We start from the raw sequence: 20,789 nt of genomic DNA, 5'->3' as shown, positions 1-20,789 counted from the left end.
GAACCCACCCATTATTCACGTTACCAAAAGTATTGGAACAGATAGAATTAACACAGATTAAAGTGAAAAAGACTTAATATTTAGTTGCAAATCCTTTGCTTTCAATAACTGCATCAAGCCTGTGACCCAATGACATCACCAAACTTTAGCATTCTTCTTTTGTGATGCTTTTCCAGGCTTTCACCGCAGCCTCTTTCAGTTTTGGGGGGTTACTCCCTTCAGTCTCTTCTTTAGCAGGTAAAATGCATACTCTACAGGGTTTAAGTGTGGAGATTGACTTGGCCAGTCTAAAACCGTCCACTTCTTGCCCCTGATGAACTCCTTTGTTGTTTTGGCACTATATTTTGGGTCATTATCTTGCTGCATGATGAAAGATCTCCCAATCAGTTTGGTTGCATCTTTCTGTAAATTGTCAGTCAAAATATTTCTGTAGAGTTAATTTTGCTGCTGCCATCATGTTACATCATTAATGAAGATTAATGAGCCTGTCCCAGAAGAAGCGATGAAAGCCCAAGCCATTACATTACTTGTGTAATGTGTACTATAATGTACACCTGTGTACACTGTGTTTCAGATTAGCTTGTATGTTTGGGATCATGAGCAGATCCTTTCTTTCTCCAAACTTTAGCCTTTCCATCACTTTGGTCCATAAAACCTTGTCCCATAATTTTTGAGGCTCGTCTCCTATTCTTCTTGCTAATGAGTGGTTTGCATCTTCTGGTGTAGCCTCTGTACTTGTGTTCATGAAGTCTTCTGCGAACAGTAGATTGTGATTCCTTCACTCCTGCCCTCTGGAGGTTGTTGCTGATGTCACTAACAGGTGTTTTAGGGTCTATCTTTACAGCTGTCACAATGTTTCTATCATCAACTGCAGATGTTTTCCTTGATCTACCCGTCTGAGGTGTTACTCAGTACACCAGTGGTTTCTTTCTTCCTCAGGAGATTCTAAATGGTTGTACTTGCTATTGCCAGTGTTTGTGCAATGGTTTGATTGATTTTTCATCTTCTCTCAGCTTCACAATTGCTCGTTCTTCACCCATAGACACCTCTCTGGTTTTCATGTTGGTTACACGTCTAACTATAAATGCAGTCTGCACGGATCTGAAACTGAGCGCAGACATTCAGTGCTATTTATTGTTTGAATAATCAATTAATAAGACACACCAGGGCAACATAACACACCTGTCAGTCACATGTTCCAATACTTTTGGTAACGTGAATAATGGGTGGGTTCAAACAAAAGGTGCTATCTTCTAAGTTGTGTATCAGATCCAGATGAAAACACCTGTAAATAAAAGCTGAAATATTAATCTCTCATCTCATATTCATCTTTTGATGTCAAACCCAAATGTTTTCAGTCTACAGCAAAAATAAAGGAATTGGCCTTACTGTCCCAATACTTTTGGAGGGCACTGTATTTATTAGGCACTAGTACTTACTTTTAGATACGAGTACATATTACATATTAGAATTTATTCATTAGATAATAGTACGCAATTATTAGATACTAGTACTTATTCCAAATGTTGTTGGTAATATTTTTTATTTTAATAGTAATATTTTTAACTCTACAGTGGCCATTCTGACTAGTCAGAACATAAGACAAGTAAAAAAGCAGTTATTATTAGTAACGATTATATGAGATACTAGTGTCTAAAAATGCAAAGTACTAATAATAAAAAAACTAGTACCCAATGAATTACTGCTAGTATCGATTAAGTATGTACTAGTAATTAATAAATAAGAACTAGTATCACATGTATACTGATTAGTAAATTTTAAAAAGATACTAGTCAGAATTGAAATACATACTGGTCAGAACTGAATAGTTGATATCTGAATGACAGATTCCCATAGAAGTCAATGGCAAACATTTTGAATTTATTACCAGTAACAGTAGAATAGTTACTAGTCACTATTGAAATAAGAACTAATATCTAATGAATATGTACTAGTATCTTTAAAAAGTTACTAGTAGCTAAAGAATAAGCACTTAGTAGCTAATGAACAAGGGAAAGGGAAGTGGTGTGTGGCCAAGTATGGTGACCCATACTCAGAATTTGTGCTCTTAACCCATCCAAGTGTACACTCAGTAGTGAACATACACCCGGAGCAGTAGGCAGCCAATGCTGCGGCGCCCGGGGAGCAGTTGGGGGTTCGGTGCCTTGCTCAAGGGTCTCACCTCAGTCGTGGTATTGAGGATGGCCACGACTGCCCTTGTACTAGAATAAGTACTAGTACTTAATGGAATAGATACTAGTAGCTAAAAAATAAGTACCAGTAGCATTAAAATAGATGCTAGTATGTTTTAAGTATTAAACGTTAAAATGGCTTGTCATATTACAACAGGTTTTGGTGCAAGAAATAGTTGAAATAGACTTCATAGTTGCAAAAATATTAAAGACAGTGTCTCTTTGATTTAAAGACTCATTAGAAATGTATTTGTGTGTGAGTTGCAGGATCAGGTGCATTTGTCCTGTCAGCGCCGGCGTTCTCCTTCTGTTTCCCGCTGCTGCAGGCGGTGCTGAGTCAAAGCAGCGGATCCTCAGAGGAGACCGAGCTCATGATGACCCGCGCACTGCAGGTCATCAACACACATGCGCAGCTGCGGGCGAAATTCAACGACACCGAAACACTCATAGACGAGGTACCGTTGGGTTTTCAACTAAATGCTTTGTCATTAATCTGTGTTTTTGATTTATTGATTTGTCAACTTTGCAGTAACTGAAATTTTGACATGACTGTTATGTCAATTCAGGTAAAAAAAAAAAAAAAATTCAGTTATATATATATATATTTAATTTTTAAAGATTTTATTAAAAGATATTCAGTTATACATTTACAACCAAATAAAATAAATTAATAGCTAAAGTTAATAAAATAATATTCAGATATAAAAATAAAAATGTAGTAAATTAATAAAAAATTCAATAATAAATATATTCAGTTGTTTATCTAAAAAATATACAATTTAAGTAATAAATGAAAGTATTAAAATTATACTCGTTTAAAAATTAAATTTAATAATATAATACAAATTCAGAAATAAAACATCTAATCTATATAAACATTTAAATTAGTACAATTTAAATTTTATTCATGTTAAAAAATTTTTTTAAATAAGAATATTATAAAAATGTAGCTTTATCTGTGCATGTTATTAAAGTAAAATCTCATAAAAATGTCAGAAATGTACATTTATAATGATTCAATCCACATCTGTATAACTGAAACCCCAGCAGTTTATAAGTAACATTGTTTTCTGTTTGTCCAGAACGGCCCAGAGCTGCTGCCCAGAGTTAGTATGCTGCTGCTCTTGACCAAAGTGATCGGCACGTCCACCCCTCGCCTTCAGGTAGAGACTAGCATCCACATCAGCGCTCAGACACACACATAGTGTTTGAGGAGAGTTGTGATGGAGTGTGTGTGTTGTAGGTGCTGGCATCAGGCTGTCTGACGGCTCTGTGTGCCAGCGCTGGAGGGCAGGAGGGATGTGCGCTCGCCGAACAACCTGAGATTGACGTTCTGCTGGAGGCTTTACTGTCCTCGTGCTTCTCTGTCAGAGATGCCGCGCTCAGGGTCAGTGTCTCTCTCTTTCTGACGCGTGTGACATCATATTATGAAATCCTTTTAATCGAAGCCCGTCGACTCGCTCTTGTAGGGTCTGCTGGAGATGGAGTTGGCATTGCCCACCGACGGCGCTGACGCCAGCGGTCTGAAGATGCTGAGGAGACTGTGGGTGGCCAAATTTGATGTGGAGGAGGAGGGCAGAGCGCTGGCGGAGAAGTGTGTCATGCACATTTTCACACTCCAGCATTTGTATAAATAAAATGATAATATAAAGTATATAATGTTTCACCAGCTAAAATAATTGACATTTCTAAAGTGAATATGGATTTAAATTTAACATTTATATCAAAGTAAAATAAAAGTAAATAAAAATACAGCTAAAAATAGAAATTTTTAAAGTGAATATGCATTTGTCTCAATAAAATGAAAATAATTAAATTTAAATAAAATGATTTCACCTGCCAAAATTATTGGCATTTATGCATTTGCATAAATAAAATAAAAGTTTAGAGTTGAGATGTTGTGCAGTGGTGAGTCTTGCTCATGCGGTGTGTCTGTCTCAGACTCTGGCAGGCTCTGTGTATGGATCTGGTCCCTGAGCTGTGTTCGCTCCTGATTGAGGACGTGATCCACCACGAGGAGGCGGTGCGTTCGGCGGGGGCCGAGGCTCTGTCCAGCGCCATCAGCCAGTACCGGGAGCAGTCGGCCACCGTCCTGGCCCAGCTCACGGAGCTCTACCACCAGAAACTCTACGTGAGTCTCGCACCCCACATCAATCTTTCATCACCACAGCCTCCCAGAGAGAACGACGATTGAGTTTAATCTGTGAAATTAAAGCTGCTGTGTTCACTGTCATAAATCACTCAGACGGTCATTTTTAATTCATTGCCCTACTATTTCAACTTTAAAGCCCGTCATTGTGAAGGCAGGTTATTGTGGTTTGCGTGAGTGAATGGGACGGCTTTGATTTAACGCTCAGTGATGCCTGTGTTCAGAGACCACCTCCGGTTCTGGACACTCTGGGACGCGTCATTTCTGAAGCTCCTCCTGACCAATGGGAGGCCAGGTGAGAGAATGATTCCATGAGTTGTTATAGAAATTATAATTATAGAGTTTCTCTATTCTCTTAGTCTATTTTTTGTTTTTGAGTTCAGTTTTATTTTTCATTTTTAGTCTTCATTCATGATATGGACAACATCTGTGGCAGTGTCAGAGTTAATAAATTATAGCTATTTAGAAAATGTCATTTTTATTTTTCTGTTTTTGATTTCAGTCCGTTTGTTTTTCATTTTTAGTTTTAATTCTTAGTTTTCATTTATTTTATTCATTAATTTATGATATATGGACAGCATCTGTGGCAATGTTAGAGTTGTTATAAAAATATAGTTACTTAGAAAAAGTCTCTATTTTTAGTTTTTTGATTTCAGTTTAGTTTGTCTTTATTTTTAGTTTTCATTTATTTATTTATGATGTCTTTGGACAACATTTGTGGCAATGTCACTTTATTAAAGAGAGGTATTATAAAAAAAATTATAGCTATTTAGATTTTGTGTTTTTGATTTAATTTTTGATTTATTTAGTTTTATTATTTTTTTGAACATGATGACTTTTTAGTTCTTGTTTTGCTTTGGTTGGCTATTAGTTTTCATTTTCATCCTTATAACATTTAACCATTATATTAAGAAAAAAACTTTTGTTTAGCTGGTCATGGCATGAGTTAAACGACTATATCTTGACACAGACAAGCTTGTCATGTCATTCTCATGTTTATATGCTTATAACGTTCTGATTATACTTTCAAAACCTATTTTTAACTTTCGCAGTGCTGCACATTTGCCTGCAGAACTTCATACGTACGATACATTCTTTGCATGTTTTGATCAGAATTATTTAGAATATTTGTGATAATCAACATCATGCTAAAGATGTGGTCCATGTGCGTTTAGTTGATAATCATCCAGAATTTGTCCTCAGCGGAGTTGATCAATCAGTTTCCTCCATGGATAGGGCTTGTGAGTGATGCGTTTCCTGTGTGCAGGTGCGGCATCGCTCAGGCGCTCAACAAACTGGCTGAGTTCCTGGATGAGAGTCAGGTGACGCCCCTCTTCCTGTTCTTCGTGCCGGACGCTCTGAACGACAGACACACGGAGGTGCGACGCTGCATGCTGGACGCAGCGCTGTCCGCCCTCAACACACACGGAAAGGTACTCCGTCCAGCCCTACACAAACTATCAAAATAAACCTGGAACAATATTAAAACTAATTGTTAGATCAAAAACTTAAAAACAGTAAAATGACTGGTTACACATTGTTTTAAGGTGTCCTTGTTACAGTGTAATTACACATTTAAGTACCGAGTAATATTAATGACATGTACTTACTATAGATCCTTTTTCTGTTAGTAAACATTGTGAGGTTTTTCTGTGGGCGGAGCTTAGCTGGAGGCAGAAAGATTCCCCTGACGGCTTCACTAACGCTAGCTATGAAGATTGTTAGCTTGTTTTTTTTAACAATAACTGGAGAAATTCAGATTTTACCTGCATATGTAAGGTCACTCACTGTCCGGGACCGCGATTGTTATTTGAAAAGGTTAACTTTAACGGACGAAACCAGACCGGCCGACCCACACACACTTTTACTCAAAGGATGGACGGTCTGACAGGACATCTAACCTGTAAAGTAAAGACAAACTCACCGTGTCTGTCTAGTCATGAAGATGTATATATTTCAGTTTCAACAGGAAACTATTTTTACAGCTACTTTATTAATTCCAGCCACAATTAATCACAAAAATGTATATACAATTACAAATGATTAAGCGTTTAAATCAAGAGTTTGTCGTTTTATACACAGACATTATTTCATACAGACATAGTGCTGAGATGCATAAGAAACCTTTAGACCCGCCCATAAGAACAAAAGACAATACTTTATTTAACCTTTTCTGATAAGAAGAGTGCGCTGCAAACGCGAGTGTTTTTGATGATCGTTTCTGTCCAGTCCGCTTGTTTTATTGCATTTAACAGCAGGTATGCATTAATTCAAATTGAAGCCTCTACTACATCGATTCTGGCACCCAACATTACTGTAAGATGATATTTTAAGCTCCTTTTGTAGCCGAATCTGCGCTGGTTTGAATTGGCTGCCTCCAGTTTTCTCTTTGTTTTGCCTCCAGCTAGCGCTGTGACGTAACTGTGACGTCGGCCCTAAAAGGGTCTATATGGTTAGGTTTAAGGTTTGGCTTAGGGTTACTTGCTTGTAATTATGCTAAATTAATTGTAATTATAATAGGAAGTACATGTAACGTGTAACAAGGACACCTTAAAATAAAGTGTTACCAAATCACTAACTGAAAAAACTGAACTAAAACTGAAATAAAAAGCAATGAAACCTAAAGAGTTATATTTCAAAAAAGCACGTAACAAAATTGCTTTTGTTTCACCAGATAATATAATTGACATTTCTAAAGTGAATATGCAATGTGGCAAAATAACAGTAAATTAAAATATATTATTCTGCCTCCTAAAATAATGTACATTTCAAATTCAAATTCAAATTCAAATTCAAATTTTATTTGTCACATACATATACATACGTAGTACGACATGTAGTGAAATGTATTGTACGACTGTCCAACAAATTGTCCAACAAAATTAGAAAAACCTCAAGTTTACAAAAATACAAATAGAAAAAGTACAGTAACCATATATACAGAATAAACTAGCAATAAAATAAAATAACAAATAGATATGAGAATAAAAAATAGAATATGATTCTATATAGATTCTATAAAAAGTAAAGTGTATGTCAGTGATAAAGTGTCCGTGTGCTGTGCTGTGCAGTGCAGTAAAGTGTATAAGTGAGTAAAAGGATACTAAAGACAAAGACAAATGGTATGTAAGTCCCACTCATTTATCCTTCCGTACCTTCTACAAATTAGTGCAGATTGTACTTAAAAAATGTGCAAAGTGGAAGTGTGGGGTGATGTGATTAGAGTGGAGAGTGGTTTAGACTCCGAATGGCCTGCGGGAAGAAGCTCCTCCTCATTCTCTCTGTGTTCGCCTTCATGGAGCGGAAGCGTCTCCCTGAACGCAGCAGAGAAAAGAGTCCATTGTTGGGATGGCTGAGGTCCTTCACTATCTTCCTGGCCCTGGTCAGGCACCGCTTGCTGTAGATGTCCTGCAGGTTAGGGAGCTCGGTGTGAATGGTACGTTCCGCTGAACGCACCACCCTCTGGAGGGCTCGTCTGTCCTGCATAGTGCAGTTCCCGAACCAGGAAGTGATGCTGCCCGTCAGGACGCTCTCGATGGTGCAGGTGTAAAAAGTCTTAAGCACCCGAGAGGGAAGTCTAAAGTCCTTTAAGCGTCTCAGATGGTACAGACGCTGCCTGGCCTTCTTCACCAGGGTGCTGGTATGACAGGACCAAGTCAAGTCCTGCGTGATGTGAACACCCAGGTATCTGAAGCTGTCCACTCTCTCCACTGGAGTCCCGCTGATCGTGATCGGCTGGTACGACCGCTCCTGCTTCGTACTGAAGTCCACTATCAGCTCCTTAGTTTTGCTGATGTTCAGGTGTAGACTATTCACCTGGCACCAACTCTCCAGGTTCTTAATCTCCTGTATGTAGGCCGTCTCGTCGTTGTCTGAGATCAGGCCCAACACAACAGTGTCATCAGCAAACTTAATGATGGTGGTGGAGTTGGAAGTGGCCACACAGTCATAAGTGTACAATTTCTAAATTGTACCACACAGTCATAAGTGTACATTTCTAAAGTGACACTGCATTTTTGTAAATAAAATAAAAATATATATGTATAATGTACATAATATAATGTACATTTTAATAAAGCACAAGTGAATATGCATCTACATAAAATGAAATTAATAATAAAATAGGTGATAAACTAAATGAAAATGACAAATTGAAATTTGAAAGTGTAAATTGAAGCACTAAAATTACTGGCTGAAAAACAAAAACGAACTAAAAGTAAAAGTGAATTAAAAAGAAATTAAACCTAAACTGTAACATTAAAATAAATAAAGCAAAAGCATGTAACAAAATTACAAAAAAATGAACCTAAAATAAAAAAAACTGAAAACAATAAGCTCATTTAAAATATTAAATAAAATTGTAATAGTATGTAAATCATACGAGATGAGAGTGATCCCAGCTGATTCTCCTGAAGCACCGCTCCCTCCCTGACTGTCTCTGTCTCTGTCTCTGTCTCTGACTCTGTCTCTATCTCTGACTCTGTCTCTGTCTCTGTCTCTGTCTCTGTCTCTGACTCTGACTCTATCTCTGACTCTGTCTCTGTCTCTGTCTCTGACTCTGTCTCTGTCTCTGACTCTGTCTCTGTCTCTGTCTCTGACTCTGACTCTGACTCTGTCTCTGTCTCTGTCTCTGTCTCTGACTCTGACTCTGTCTCTGTCTCTGACTCTGTCTCTGTCTCTGTCTCTGACTCTGACTCTGTCTCTGACTCTGTCTCTGACTCTGACTCTGTCTCTGACTCTGTCTCTGTCTCTGACTCTGACTCTGTCTCTGTCTCTGACTCTGACTCTATCTCTGACTCTGTCTCTGACTCTGACTCTGACTCTGACTCTGTCTCTGACTCTGTCTCTGTCTCTGACTCTGTCTCTGTCTCTGACTCTGTCTCTGTCTCTATCTCTGACTCTGACTCTGACTCTGACTCTGTCTCTGACTCTGTCTCTGTCTCTGACTCTGACTCTATCTCTGACTCTGTCTCTGTCTCTGACTCTGACTCTGACTCTATCTCTGACTCTGACTCTGTCTCTGACTCTGACTCTGACTCTGTCTCTGTCTCTGACTCTGTCTCTGTCTCTATCTCTGACTCTGACTCTGTCTCTGACTCTGTCTCTGTCTCTATCTCTGACTCTGACTCTGACTCTATCTCTGACTCTGACTCTGTCTCTATCTCTGACTCTGTCTCTGACTCTGTCTCTGTCTCTGACTCTGACTCTGTCTCTGTCTCTGTCTCTGACTCTGACTCTATCTCTGACTCTGTCTCTATCTCTGACTCTGTCTCTGACTCTGACTCTGACTCTATCTCTGACTCTGACTCTGTCTCTGTCTCTGACTCTGACTCTGACTCTGTCTCTGTCTCTGACTCTGTCTCTGTCTCTGTCTCTGTCTCTGACTCTGTCTCTGCCTCTGTCTCTGTCTCTGACTCTGACTCTGTCTCTGTCTCTGACTCTATCTCTGACTCTGACTCTGACTCTGACTCTGTCTCTGTCTCTGTCTCTGACTCTGTCTCTGACTCTGACTCTGTCTCTGACTCTGACTCTGACTCTGACTCTGACTCTGTCTCTGACTCTGACTCTGACTCTGACTCTGACTCTGTCTCTGACTCTGACTCTGTCTCTGACTCTGTCTCTGACTCTGACTCTGACTCTGACTCTGACTCTGACTCTGACTCTGTCTCTGACTCTGTCTCTGTCTCTGTCTCTGACTCTGTCTCTGTCTCTGACTCTGTCTCTGTCTCTGACTCTGTCTCTGTCTCTGACTCTGTCTCTGACTCTGTCTCTGTCTCTGACTCTGACTCTGTCTCTGACTCTGACTCTGACTCTGACTCTGTCTCTGTCTCTGTCTCTGACTCTGACTCTGTCTCTGTCTCTGACTCTGTCTCTGACTCTGACTCTATCTCTGACTCTGACTCTGTCTCTGACTCTGTCTCTGACTCTGTCTCTGACTCTGACTCTGTCTCTGTCTCTGACTCTGTCTCTGACTCTGTCTCTGACTCTGACTCTGTCTCTGACTCTGACTCTGTCTCTGTCTCTGACTCTGACTCTGTCTCTGACTCTGACTCTGACTCTGTCTCTGACTCTATCTCTGACTCTGACTCTGACTCTGTCTCTGACTCTATCTCTGACTCTGACTCTGACTCTATCTCTGACTCTGACTCTGTCTCTGACTCTGACTCTATCTCTGACTCTGACTCTGACTCTATCTCTGACTCTGACTCTGACTCTGACTCTGACTCTATCTCTGACTCTGACTCTGACTCTGACTCTGACTCTGACTCTATCTCTGACTCTGACTCTGACTCTGACTCTGTCTCTGACTCTGACTCTATCTCTGTCTCTGACTCTGACTCTATCTCTGACTCTGTCTCTGACTCTGACTCTATCTCTGACTCTGACTCTGACTCTGACTCTGACTCTGTCTCTGTCTCTGACTCTGACTCTGTCTCTGTCTCTGTGTCTATCTCTGACTCTGACTCTGACTCTATCTCTGTCTCTGACTCTGACTCTGACTCTGACTCTGTCTCTGTCTCTGACTCTGACTCTGTCTCTGTCTCTGTGTCTATCTCTGACTCTGTCTCTGACTCTGTCTCTGACTCTGTCTCTGACTCTGACTCTGACTCTGACTCTGACTCTGACTCTGTCTCTGTCTCTGTCTGTCAGGATAACGTGAACTCTCTGCTGCCCGTGTTTGAGGAGTTTCTGAAGAGCGCGCCGCAGGACGCCAACTATGACTCGGTGCGGCAGAGCGTGGTCATCCTCATGGGCTCGCTGGCCAAACATCTGGACAAGAGCGACCCTAAAGTCAAACCCATCGTGGCCAAGCTGATCACGGCCCTCTCCACTCCCTCACAGCAGGTCTGCATCTCTTTTTCTGTCTTTAGTTTTAATTAACATCCGTCCAGTGTTAATATGGTATTTGTTTTTTAATTAGTTTTTATTTTTATATTTTTTTCAATTGAATTACAGGTTTTCAACTATTTTATTTGTGGTGTTCTTAATTTTCAGTTTAGTTTTAGTTTCTATTAGTTTTTATATTTTAAAAAAATATATATATGTAGTTATGTATTTATTTATTTGTCATTTTAATGATTTACCTTTAAGTACCTAAGCTGACTTACTGAATATTGAGTAAAGATTTAAGTTCTGGTGGTATTTATTAACTAATTTCCTGAGATTATTTATTTATTTTTTTTCTTCAGTATTCTAAATTTTGTCATTTTTATTAGTTTTTATATTTAAAAACAAGTGGTACTTGTTAACCTGTTACCTGAGATAGGTAGTAAGTTACTTAGTAGTTAATAATAATCAACTGGTATAAATAATTAACTGATAAATGTTTTGTAATTATTTCTGACAAGAAACAAAAATGTTTTAGAAACTTTAGATGCTTTTTAAAGCTACACTAAACAGTTTTATTTAGCCAGCACTGATTTGTTTAATGCACAGACCTATGTATTTTTAAATTATTTTTTAAATCTGTTGCTATAGTTATATTTTCCACTTTCCTTTCAATTTTGTGAGCGCACTCATTGAGCGGATTGCTTGGCCATGTGAAGCACTCTTGGGAGCTAAATAGGAAAAAAAAATGTATTGCATTTTTTATTTTAGTTTCAAAGGCAATACTTTCATTTTAATTAAGTTTAAGTTTTAATTTTTGTTAATTGTTTTATTTTGGTTAATTTAATGATTTTTTTAGTTTCAGTCGACAGTAATAACATTGCATTCATCTCAGATGGTCTGGTCACCTGGTATTAAGGTGCTTGTCTCTCTGTGTCTCTGGTTGTCCTCAGGTTCAGGAGTCGGTGGCCAGCTGTCTTCCTCCTCTGGTTCCTGCTATAAAGGAGGACGCCGGTGGGATGGTGCGCAAGCTCCTGCAGCTCCTGCTGGAGAGCGACAAATACGCCGAGCGGAAGGGAGCCGCGTACGGACTGGCCGGGCTGGTCAAAGGTCTGGGCATCCTGTCTCTCAAACAGCAGGAGATCATGGCCACTCTGACAGACGCCATCCAGGACAAGAAGAACTCCAGACGCAGAGAAGGTGAGCACAGCTAGCACTTTATTTTACAGTCCCTTTACTCATGTACATACTATGTGCTTGTTATAGTAATTACAAGTACTAGGTAATAACCCTGAACCTACCCCTAAACCATGTAGTTACCTTATATTACCAGTACTTTCTTAGGTAGCTACACTGTAAGTACATATAAGTTCACTTACTGTAAAATAAAGTGCAACCATTAAGCTTTATGGAAAACTATTGAATTAAATTAAGTTTAATGGGTTTTGTTGGCATGACAAATAATATATTTAAAACAATAAATAATATTTTATATATTTATGTAATTATCTAATAATATAATTTTTTTTTTATTTCTCCTCATAAATGACCAGCTAGACAGTTTACCTAACTAGTAAAAATTATTATTTTTTTAAATAGTTTAGTTTATTATGAATAAACAAATAAATAATAAAAGTAATTAAAATAAAACAAAAACACTAAACTAAAATCAAATACAGCAATGCAAATAAAGTAAACAAGTGAAGATAAATTAAATAATGCTGAAATAAATAATACTAAATAAATTCAACCTATTTTGAGCCGGTGCATGAGTTGTGGTGCTCATATGGGTGAATCAGGTTCGAGTCCAGGTTGTGTACTGCTCCCGTTCCCTAGTTTTTTCCCGATAATACTGTCTTTTCTCTTGGATATGTCTATTAAATAAACCCAAATAAACAAAAATGCAGAGTAAAGAAAGAAAATTATAAAATGAAGAAAAAACATGCAAGAAAGAGTAAATGACTAGTAAGAGTTGAAGGTAGAAATCAACTTGTCATGTTCTCTGTGACAGGTGCTCTGTTCGCGTTTGAGATGTTGTGTAACATGCTGGGGAAGCTGTTTGAACCGTACGTGGTCCATGTCCTTCCTCACCTGCTGCTCTGTTTTGGTGATGGGAACCAGTACGTCAGAGAGGTACAAGCTCTTCTGTTTTATACTACTGTTTTAAATTCATCATGCTGAACTTGGTGGCCCTGTCCACAGTGAAATCTCATTGGTCCAAAATCCTGCATTACATACATTATGCTTTAGCAACTTTGTGGCAGGTTTGTTTTTATTGCTTTCAGTAAGTCCTGCAAATTACTACTCTCTCAAAATGTGTTGTGTCTCATCTAGTTAGACTGAGGTTGCAAATGAATGTATCTGTCCGTTGAGATGTTGCATGATGTTTGCTGTGTGTCAGGCGGCGGATGACTGCGCTAAGGCTGTGATGAGGAATCTGAGCGCTCACGGCGTGAAGCTGGTGCTGCCGTCTCTGCTGGTGGCTCTGGAGGAGGAGTCCTGGAGAACCAAAGCAGGTCTGTTTTGGGATGCAAAATATTTTTGGGAGTGTAGTAGGGTTCAGGCCTTTGTCTGCTGATGAGATATGAATATTGTTTTGTATTTATTTTGAATATATGAATATAAGTTTTTTGAGTATTTTTTAAATATAGTATATTTTACTTAAATTATTAGAATTATTATTATTGTTAGTATTTATTATCATTCTCTCATATGGTAATGCAGAGCATTGTTTAATTATTTATTTTTAATTATATTATAGATTTTTTTAAATTATGTTTTTATTATAGTATGTTATTTTAATTATGTTGATAGTTTTTTGTAGTTATTATTTATTTAATATTTATTATTATTACAATTATTAATTATCACTCTCACATGAAAATGCATAGCATTGTTTATTTTATTGTTGTTTTTTAGCATTTGTTTTAATCATATTTATTGTTTTATTTTTTACATTGCATTATTTATTTGTCATTATAATATTTTTTGATTATTTTATATTAATTATCACTGTTTCACATAATGCAGATCATTATTTAATTATTTGTATTTTATAAAAAAAAAAGTTATTTAATTTATATATATTTTTATTAGTATTATTTATTTTGTATTTTTTATTGATCATTATTACTGTCTTATAAGGAAGGGCAGGACATTGTTTTTATAGTTGTTTTTTTTATTATAAGAATTATTATTAATCATTACCAGTGCTTCACATGGAAATGCAGAAGTATAATGCTTTTGTATTATTTGTAATACTCTCATGGCTGTGTCTGTAGGGTCGGTGGAGTTGTTGGGTGCGATGGCGTTCTGTGCTCCTAAGCAGCTGTCCTCGTGTCTGCCGAACATCGTTCCCAAACTGACGGAGGTTTTGACGGACTCTCACGTGAAGGTGCAGAAGGCCGGTCAGCAAGCGCTCCGACAGATCGGCTCCGTCATCCGCAACCCTGAGATCCTGGGTATGAAATATTATTGCTTAAATGCTTAATGCTGTTTGGTTTGAGTGGAAAGGGTAGCACAATGGACGCGTTTAAGGTTCGATCCATACATAATCACTGAACCGATATTGTGAATTGGACAGCGATCACCCCCATCCTGCTGGATGCTTTGACCGACCCGTCTCATAAAACGCACCACTGCCTGCAAATGCTGCTGGACACCAAGTTTGTGCACTTCATCGACGCTCCGTCTCTGGCTCTGATCATGCCCATCGTCCAGAGAGCGTTTCAGGACCGTTCCACCGACACACGCAAGATGGCTGCGCAGATCATCGGAAACATGTACTCTCTTACTGACCAGAAGGTGGGAAATCACACTGATGTGAACACAGCTGTGTTTTATATCCTAAATATCACTAATGTGTGCACTTTAACTGGTTGATAACCTCTGTTTCCTTTTTTCCACTGAAGTTGGTGTTATGAAGTTAGAATAAAATTTTTATGAACATGTTTCAGGTTTTTCAGATTGGATGAGCCAATAAAATAAAAAATAAATTAATACCTTTATGGATGCATTAATTTGATCAAAGAATACATTTACAATTTTACAAAAAAAATCTGTTTTTTTTTTACTTTCTTTTCATCAAAGAATCCTACAAAAACTGTTTTCAACATTGATAATAATCAGAAATACTTATTGAGCAGCATATTAGAATGATTTATGAAGGATCTGGAGTAATGATGCTGAAAATTCAGCTTTGATCACAGGAATAAATTACATTTTACAGTATACTCAACCAGAAAACAGTTCTTTTGAAATTGTAATAATATTTCGCAACATTTCTGTTTTTACTGTACTTTTGAAAAGAAAAAAAAAGCCACCTTGGCGAGTATTAGCTTCTTTCTAAAACATAAAAAAAGTTTAACCAGTATTGTAAAAGAAATACTAGTACTGGCAACTAAATTCGAAAACTATTTTATTTTTCTCAGTTTTATTATTTATTTATCCAGCAATTAATTTAGTTGTTTAGCTATTGTTTACCAGATAATGTGGCTTAAGCTTCAGCCTGCAATTGGTTTCATTTAGTGAAAAAATTATTCATTCAGATGTGAAATATTATTAGAATCAGTATACCAAAAGAAATAGTTGTGCTCCAAATAAGTAAAATATTTTTGCATCTGGTGCTTAGAGCCAAAAAGTCAATGCAAACAAACTGAAAAAGTATCATTAGAATAAAATGCTTTTATAAAAACTATAAGGCACTTTAGGCCTTATTGACACCATCATTTTAGATAAGATCACCTCTTAACTGTGGTAAATCACTGTAACTCACGGCCTTGAGTGGATCTTGGCTTTAATATCTCTTTATGTGTTGTATTTGTTTGCAGGATCTGTCTCCGTATCTGCCCAGCGTGATTCCAGGACTCAAAGCGTCTCTGTTGGACCCCGTGCCCGAGGTAATATCAGCCGCACTGATCCGCGAGAGCTTCTGAAGCCTGCTGGCATTAACTGTGTTATATGTGAATGTGTTTTTAACGGCGTCTGTCGATCAGGTGCGGACCGTGTCGGCTAAGGCTCTAGGTGCTATGGTGAAGGGAATGGGCGAGTCCTCCTTCGACGATCTGCTGCCGTGGCTCATGGAGACGCTGGCGTCTGAACAGAGCTCTGTGGATCGATCCGGTGCCGCTCAAGGTGAGAGAGCCATCACTGCACCATTAGAGGGCAGCAGAGAGCTGCAGCACACATATATTACACCTGCACGTGTGTGTTTGTCTTTCTACTTTTCTGTTGTTCTTCATTCCTCTTCATCTTCGTCTTTTAGGTTTGGCTGAAGTTATGGCAGCGTTAGGTGTGGAGAAGCTGGATAAACTGATGCCAGACGTGGTTCAGACGGCCAGTAAGGTGGACATCGCCTCTCACGTCAGAGACGGATACATCATGATGTTCATCTACCTCCCTCTGACCTTTGGGGAAAGATTCACCCCATACGTGGGTCCCATCATTCCCTGCATCCTCAAGGTACTGCGGCATGAATTGAATACTTTTAGATTATCATCGTTCAAGTTTAATGAGTTTGAAAAGTTTGTAAACTCTTGAATTGTTAAAAATATATTTTTTATTAAATGTTTATTTTAATATTAAGAAGCTGTTTACTTAATATTCAGGAAAATGATAAAAACAAAATCTTAATAAATAATGAATTCTTATTATAAGAATATGAGTCAAAGTTTAACAAACTGTTAAAAATAGATTATTTATATAGCAAGAAAATGTATACTAAATATTTAAGAAAATAAATGTTGAGATTTGTTTTCTTAATAAGAAATTATTATTATTATTATAAATTGTTGTTACTCATGTATGAGTTCAAGAAGTTTTATATAAACTGTTAAATTGTTAAAAATATATTTATGAAAATATTTATTTTAATAGTAAGAAAATGTAAATACTGAGATTTATTTTCTTAATAATAAATAATTTTTAAACTAACTATTATTAAACGTAATGTTTTTCTTTGAGAAATATTACAAAAATTTATTTTCTTAATAATAAAGTAGTATGAAACTAATTAATATTGAAATATTTTTCTTTAATTATTTGAGAAATATTAAGACAGCAGTCACTCCTGCATTTGTAACCATAGCAACATTCCCCTACTATGGAATAGTAGTATACTAATAATCGATTAGTTGGCCGATTATTCTTTCGATTTAATCGGATTAATTCTTTTAATTTTATTCACAAAAAACACACACTTCCACATTCTGCCCTTCAAACGTGCCAACTGAATGCTATGAAAACATACAGTGCTTAACAATTTATTAGACCACCTGTCATAAAGAGACAACTAATATTTTAGGAATCTGTCAAAAAAAAAAGTCATTGTTGTTACAGCAATAGTTATATTGTAGCATTATAAATCGCCTACTACTGTTACTAAAGAGCTTACTCATATTGGAGGACTAACCAATACAGAAAGCTAAAACATGATTATATTAATCACAATATTGTTAGTTTAGAGCAGCTGTGGCTCAAACCTTACATAATTAGTTAAAAGCCTTACATATATTTAAGCATTGTATATAGTGAATATAGTTTAAATCTCTATTAAAATAATTTAAATAATAAAGATAATACAGATGAATAAAAACACAAACTCTGTTAGCCAACAGATGAGTAATGTTCTGCAGGAGCATTGTTAACTTTGATCACAATCACCTCTTACTGTCATTTCTTTATTCTGTAAAAGGCAGCTATATGAAGCGTCTGATATTTATATTCAGAATTACACGCGGTTATCCCTTAACAGTTCCTACTCTCACTGCATGTTGACTTTTAAACTCGAAATGAACTTTCAACAGATGTTTCAGCACAATATTATCTTTTCTCTCTGTGTTCCATCTGTCTGGCGGCGCTCATTCAGTGTTTTAAACTTGACACAGACCGGCAGGACGGACCTTTATGCAAAAATGGAAATGCTCGCGTGAATTTGTGACATTTCTAGATAAGGATATGACCGTAAACTGAAAGTGTTTGCGCTGAGGACACGCACGGATGTGTCAAAGTGCCTGACAGGGCAAAACGCTAATGCATTAACTTAAAGCTTAAAATAAAGAATTCTCATGTTTTGGGCGGCTTGGATCACGTAACTCTCCTGCAGCATCTCATTCTGCTTCCTCCACTATTTTTAGATGCATTTTGTCCATAGAAAGCGTTATTCGGTGCTGTAATTTGAGCCACCGGCTGAAGTTGGACTTGCACTGTGGGCATACCCGATTAATCGATAATGAGAATCGTTGTCTATGATTTTCATAATCGATAATAATCGATTTGATTGATTAGTTGTTGCAGCCCTAGAAATAAATTTCGTTTTGTGAGGAGAACTGTTAAGGAAAAATAATAGAACCCAATTGAAGTTCATCATGGTGAAGTTGGACATTCTGAATGATAAATTAAAAAATTAAAACAGCTTTTCGATTCCCAACCCTCCTACTAAATTATTTAATTCTTGCATACAAAAAGACCTGTATGGTAACTATGGGGTCATGTAAAAAATAAAAATTTTTGCAATTTACTAGGTTTATCTTTTTTTTTTGATAAAATCGATAATAGTCTTTTACCTGACTTTTGACATCAACATCGCGATACTTACAAGACATCGTCGATATATGATAATATCGTCATATCGCCCAGCCCTACTCGGGAGGCTGCTTTCTTATCTTGCAGTGTTGCCATGTCCTCATATTTACAAGTGCTTTCAGGCATGTTGTTTGCTCTTAGCCCATAAAGATAGGCACTTTATGAAGTTAATAAAGTGCTCTGTCACGGATTTACATTTAGTCATTTGGCAGACGCTTTTATCCAAAGCGACTTACAATAGGGGAATACAAGAAGCGATTAATCTTGAAGAGGCAATCAGACAGAGGAAGTGCTCGTAACACCAAGTCTCAGTCATTGTTCAAATAACTACAAGCTAGTAAGGGAGGGAGAGAAAGATTGAGGGTTTTTTTTTTTTGAGTTTAGGATGAAGTCAAGTACTGCCGAAAGAGATGAGCCCTGTGTGCTAGGTTAAGACTTCTTTCACGGTTATTTTCTTGCATCTCACATACAGACAAAGACACTGATGCATGTTCATATACGTCATTAACTAGTTGTTCAGTTCTGTACACACTGCGTAGAATTTCTGTAAATACAGTTGTCACTACCTGTATTTTTCGGGAGTTAATGCAGTTGTCACTCCCGTATTTTAGTGCATTATGTGTGTACAGAACGCGATTAAGGAGTAAACGGTGAACTGACAACCGAATTTAGCTGCAGTGTGTACTTGGCCTTATTTGAACTATTATTGAACTAATTGATAAATTGATGTTACTTGATAAATGTTAAGAAAATAAATTGCTTATTTTCATAATCTTGATTTGAGAGAAGGAAGTTATTTATTTATTTTCCGAACAAATTAAGAAAATATTTTTTTTTTTAGTAAATGTTGCTGGTTAATCTGCAACAATGGATCAATCTATGTTTCTCTAACGAAAAACTTTCTTTTTTTCTTTTCACTAAAGAAAAAAAATTGTAACTAAATAAATTTATAGTTAACTATAATGGTAACCAAATAGTTGCTGGTAGTCATTGACTTCCATAGTAGGGGGAAAAATACAGTGGAAGTCAATAGCTACCAGCAAATGAACATGCTTTATCTTATCTTGTTGATCTGTTTCTGTCTTTATTGGTTGTTTATATAGGAATATTGTCATCTAGTTGTCTCTTATGCATAGATAAGCTGTTTGATGGGCGATTGTGTGTGTGTTCAGGCTCTGGCCGATGAGAACGAGTATGTGCGAGACACGGCCCTGCGCGCCGGCCAGCGCATCATCAGCATGTACGCCGAGACGGCCATCGCTCTGCTGCTGCCAGAGCTGGAGCAGGGCCTGTTTGACGACCTCTGGAGGATCAGGTACCAAACATCCGCCCTCCATCACTTCAGAGGACGGCTGTCATAACAATTGATGCTGAGTTTTTGTGTGTTCTCTTAGATTTAGCTCGGTGCAGTTGCTAGGTGACCTGCTGTTCCATATCTCCGGGGTAACGGGAAAGATGACAACAGAGACGGCATCAGAGGATGACAATTTTGGCACGGCCCAGTCGAATAAGGTAACCGTAATGAGCCTCTGGAACAGACCACAAGACAGCGTCATTACAAGACCAAAATATATCCCTCGCTTCCTGCTGTGTACCAAGAAACTTTGTGTAAATGTTTGTCAAATATTTCCAGAGGTGGAAAGTAACGAATTACATTTATTCGCGTTACTGTAATTGAGTAGCTTTTTTGTGTACTTCTACTTTTTAAAGTAATTTTTTAAAATCCGTAATTTTATTTAAGTATATTTTGATTGAAGTATTGTACTTCGCTACATTTTAAAACGCATTAATTACGGTGTAAAAAAAATAGATAATCGCTCCCTGCAAACTACTGCAGTAAATAATGGACAGGAGAACAAACTGGCGCTAAAATCACAAGAAAGACGCAGACGAACATGACAGGCGTTAGTGGTGCAGACTAGAGGTCTTCACGGGTCCAAAAATTAGAAGAGACCCGTAAATGTTCTGCGCAGAACCGACCCGGACCCGTATTTTTTTTTTTTGAAAGTGATCACCGTCAGTTTGCAGTACTAACATTA

At 37.5% G+C, this 20,789-nt stretch overlaps 2 protein-coding genes across 3 annotated transcripts in view; one reads left to right on the top strand and one right to left on the bottom strand.

The window, feature by feature from the left end:
- LOC306849892 (uncharacterized protein) overlaps nt 1–8,336 on the bottom strand; it is a gene marked incomplete at its 5' end in the record, with an annotated part of 704,045 nt that extends 695,709 nt beyond the window's left edge. Inside the window, 2 exons of the mRNA XM_079385267.1 lie at nt 7,107–8,250; nt 8,316–8,336. Of these exons, the coding sequence (XP_079241393.1) occupies nt 7,561–8,250; nt 8,316–8,336 (711 nt within the window). The 3' untranslated portion in view covers nt 7,107–7,560. The remainder of the gene's footprint in view (nt 1–7,106; nt 8,251–8,315) is intronic.
- LOC306848856 (stalled ribosome sensor GCN1-like) overlaps nt 1–20,789 on the top strand; it is a 52,477-nt gene that overhangs the window by 15,649 nt on the left and 16,039 nt on the right. For both annotated transcript variants that reach the window (XM_079383608.1, XM_079383607.1), the window contains exons 26-43: nt 2,460–2,647; nt 3,275–3,355; nt 3,436–3,579; nt 3,662–3,786; nt 4,134–4,323; nt 4,566–4,636; nt 5,609–5,774; nt 10,993–11,187; nt 12,123–12,369; nt 13,181–13,302; nt 13,571–13,685; nt 14,451–14,630; nt 14,753–14,973; nt 15,999–16,067; nt 16,164–16,302; nt 16,433–16,629; nt 19,923–20,065; nt 20,145–20,262. In XM_079383608.1, the coding sequence (XP_079239734.1) occupies nt 2,460–2,647; nt 3,275–3,355; nt 3,436–3,579; nt 3,662–3,786; nt 4,134–4,323; nt 4,566–4,636; nt 5,609–5,774; nt 10,993–11,187; nt 12,123–12,369; nt 13,181–13,302; nt 13,571–13,685; nt 14,451–14,630; nt 14,753–14,973; nt 15,999–16,067; nt 16,164–16,302; nt 16,433–16,629; nt 19,923–20,065; nt 20,145–20,262 (2,711 nt within the window). The remainder of the gene's footprint in view (nt 1–2,459; nt 2,648–3,274; nt 3,356–3,435; nt 3,580–3,661; nt 3,787–4,133; nt 4,324–4,565; nt 4,637–5,608; nt 5,775–10,992; nt 11,188–12,122; nt 12,370–13,180; nt 13,303–13,570; nt 13,686–14,450; nt 14,631–14,752; nt 14,974–15,998; nt 16,068–16,163; nt 16,303–16,432; nt 16,630–19,922; nt 20,066–20,144; nt 20,263–20,789) is intronic.

The sequence above is a fragment of the Barbus barbus genome (assembly GCF_936440315.1).
Source record: "Barbus barbus genome assembly, chromosome: 29".
NCBI classification, from domain to species: Eukaryota; Metazoa; Chordata; class Actinopteri; order Cypriniformes; family Cyprinidae; genus Barbus; species Barbus barbus.
The sequence above is the reverse complement of the archived record's forward strand: the minus strand, read 5'-3'. Positions and strand labels throughout refer to the sequence as shown.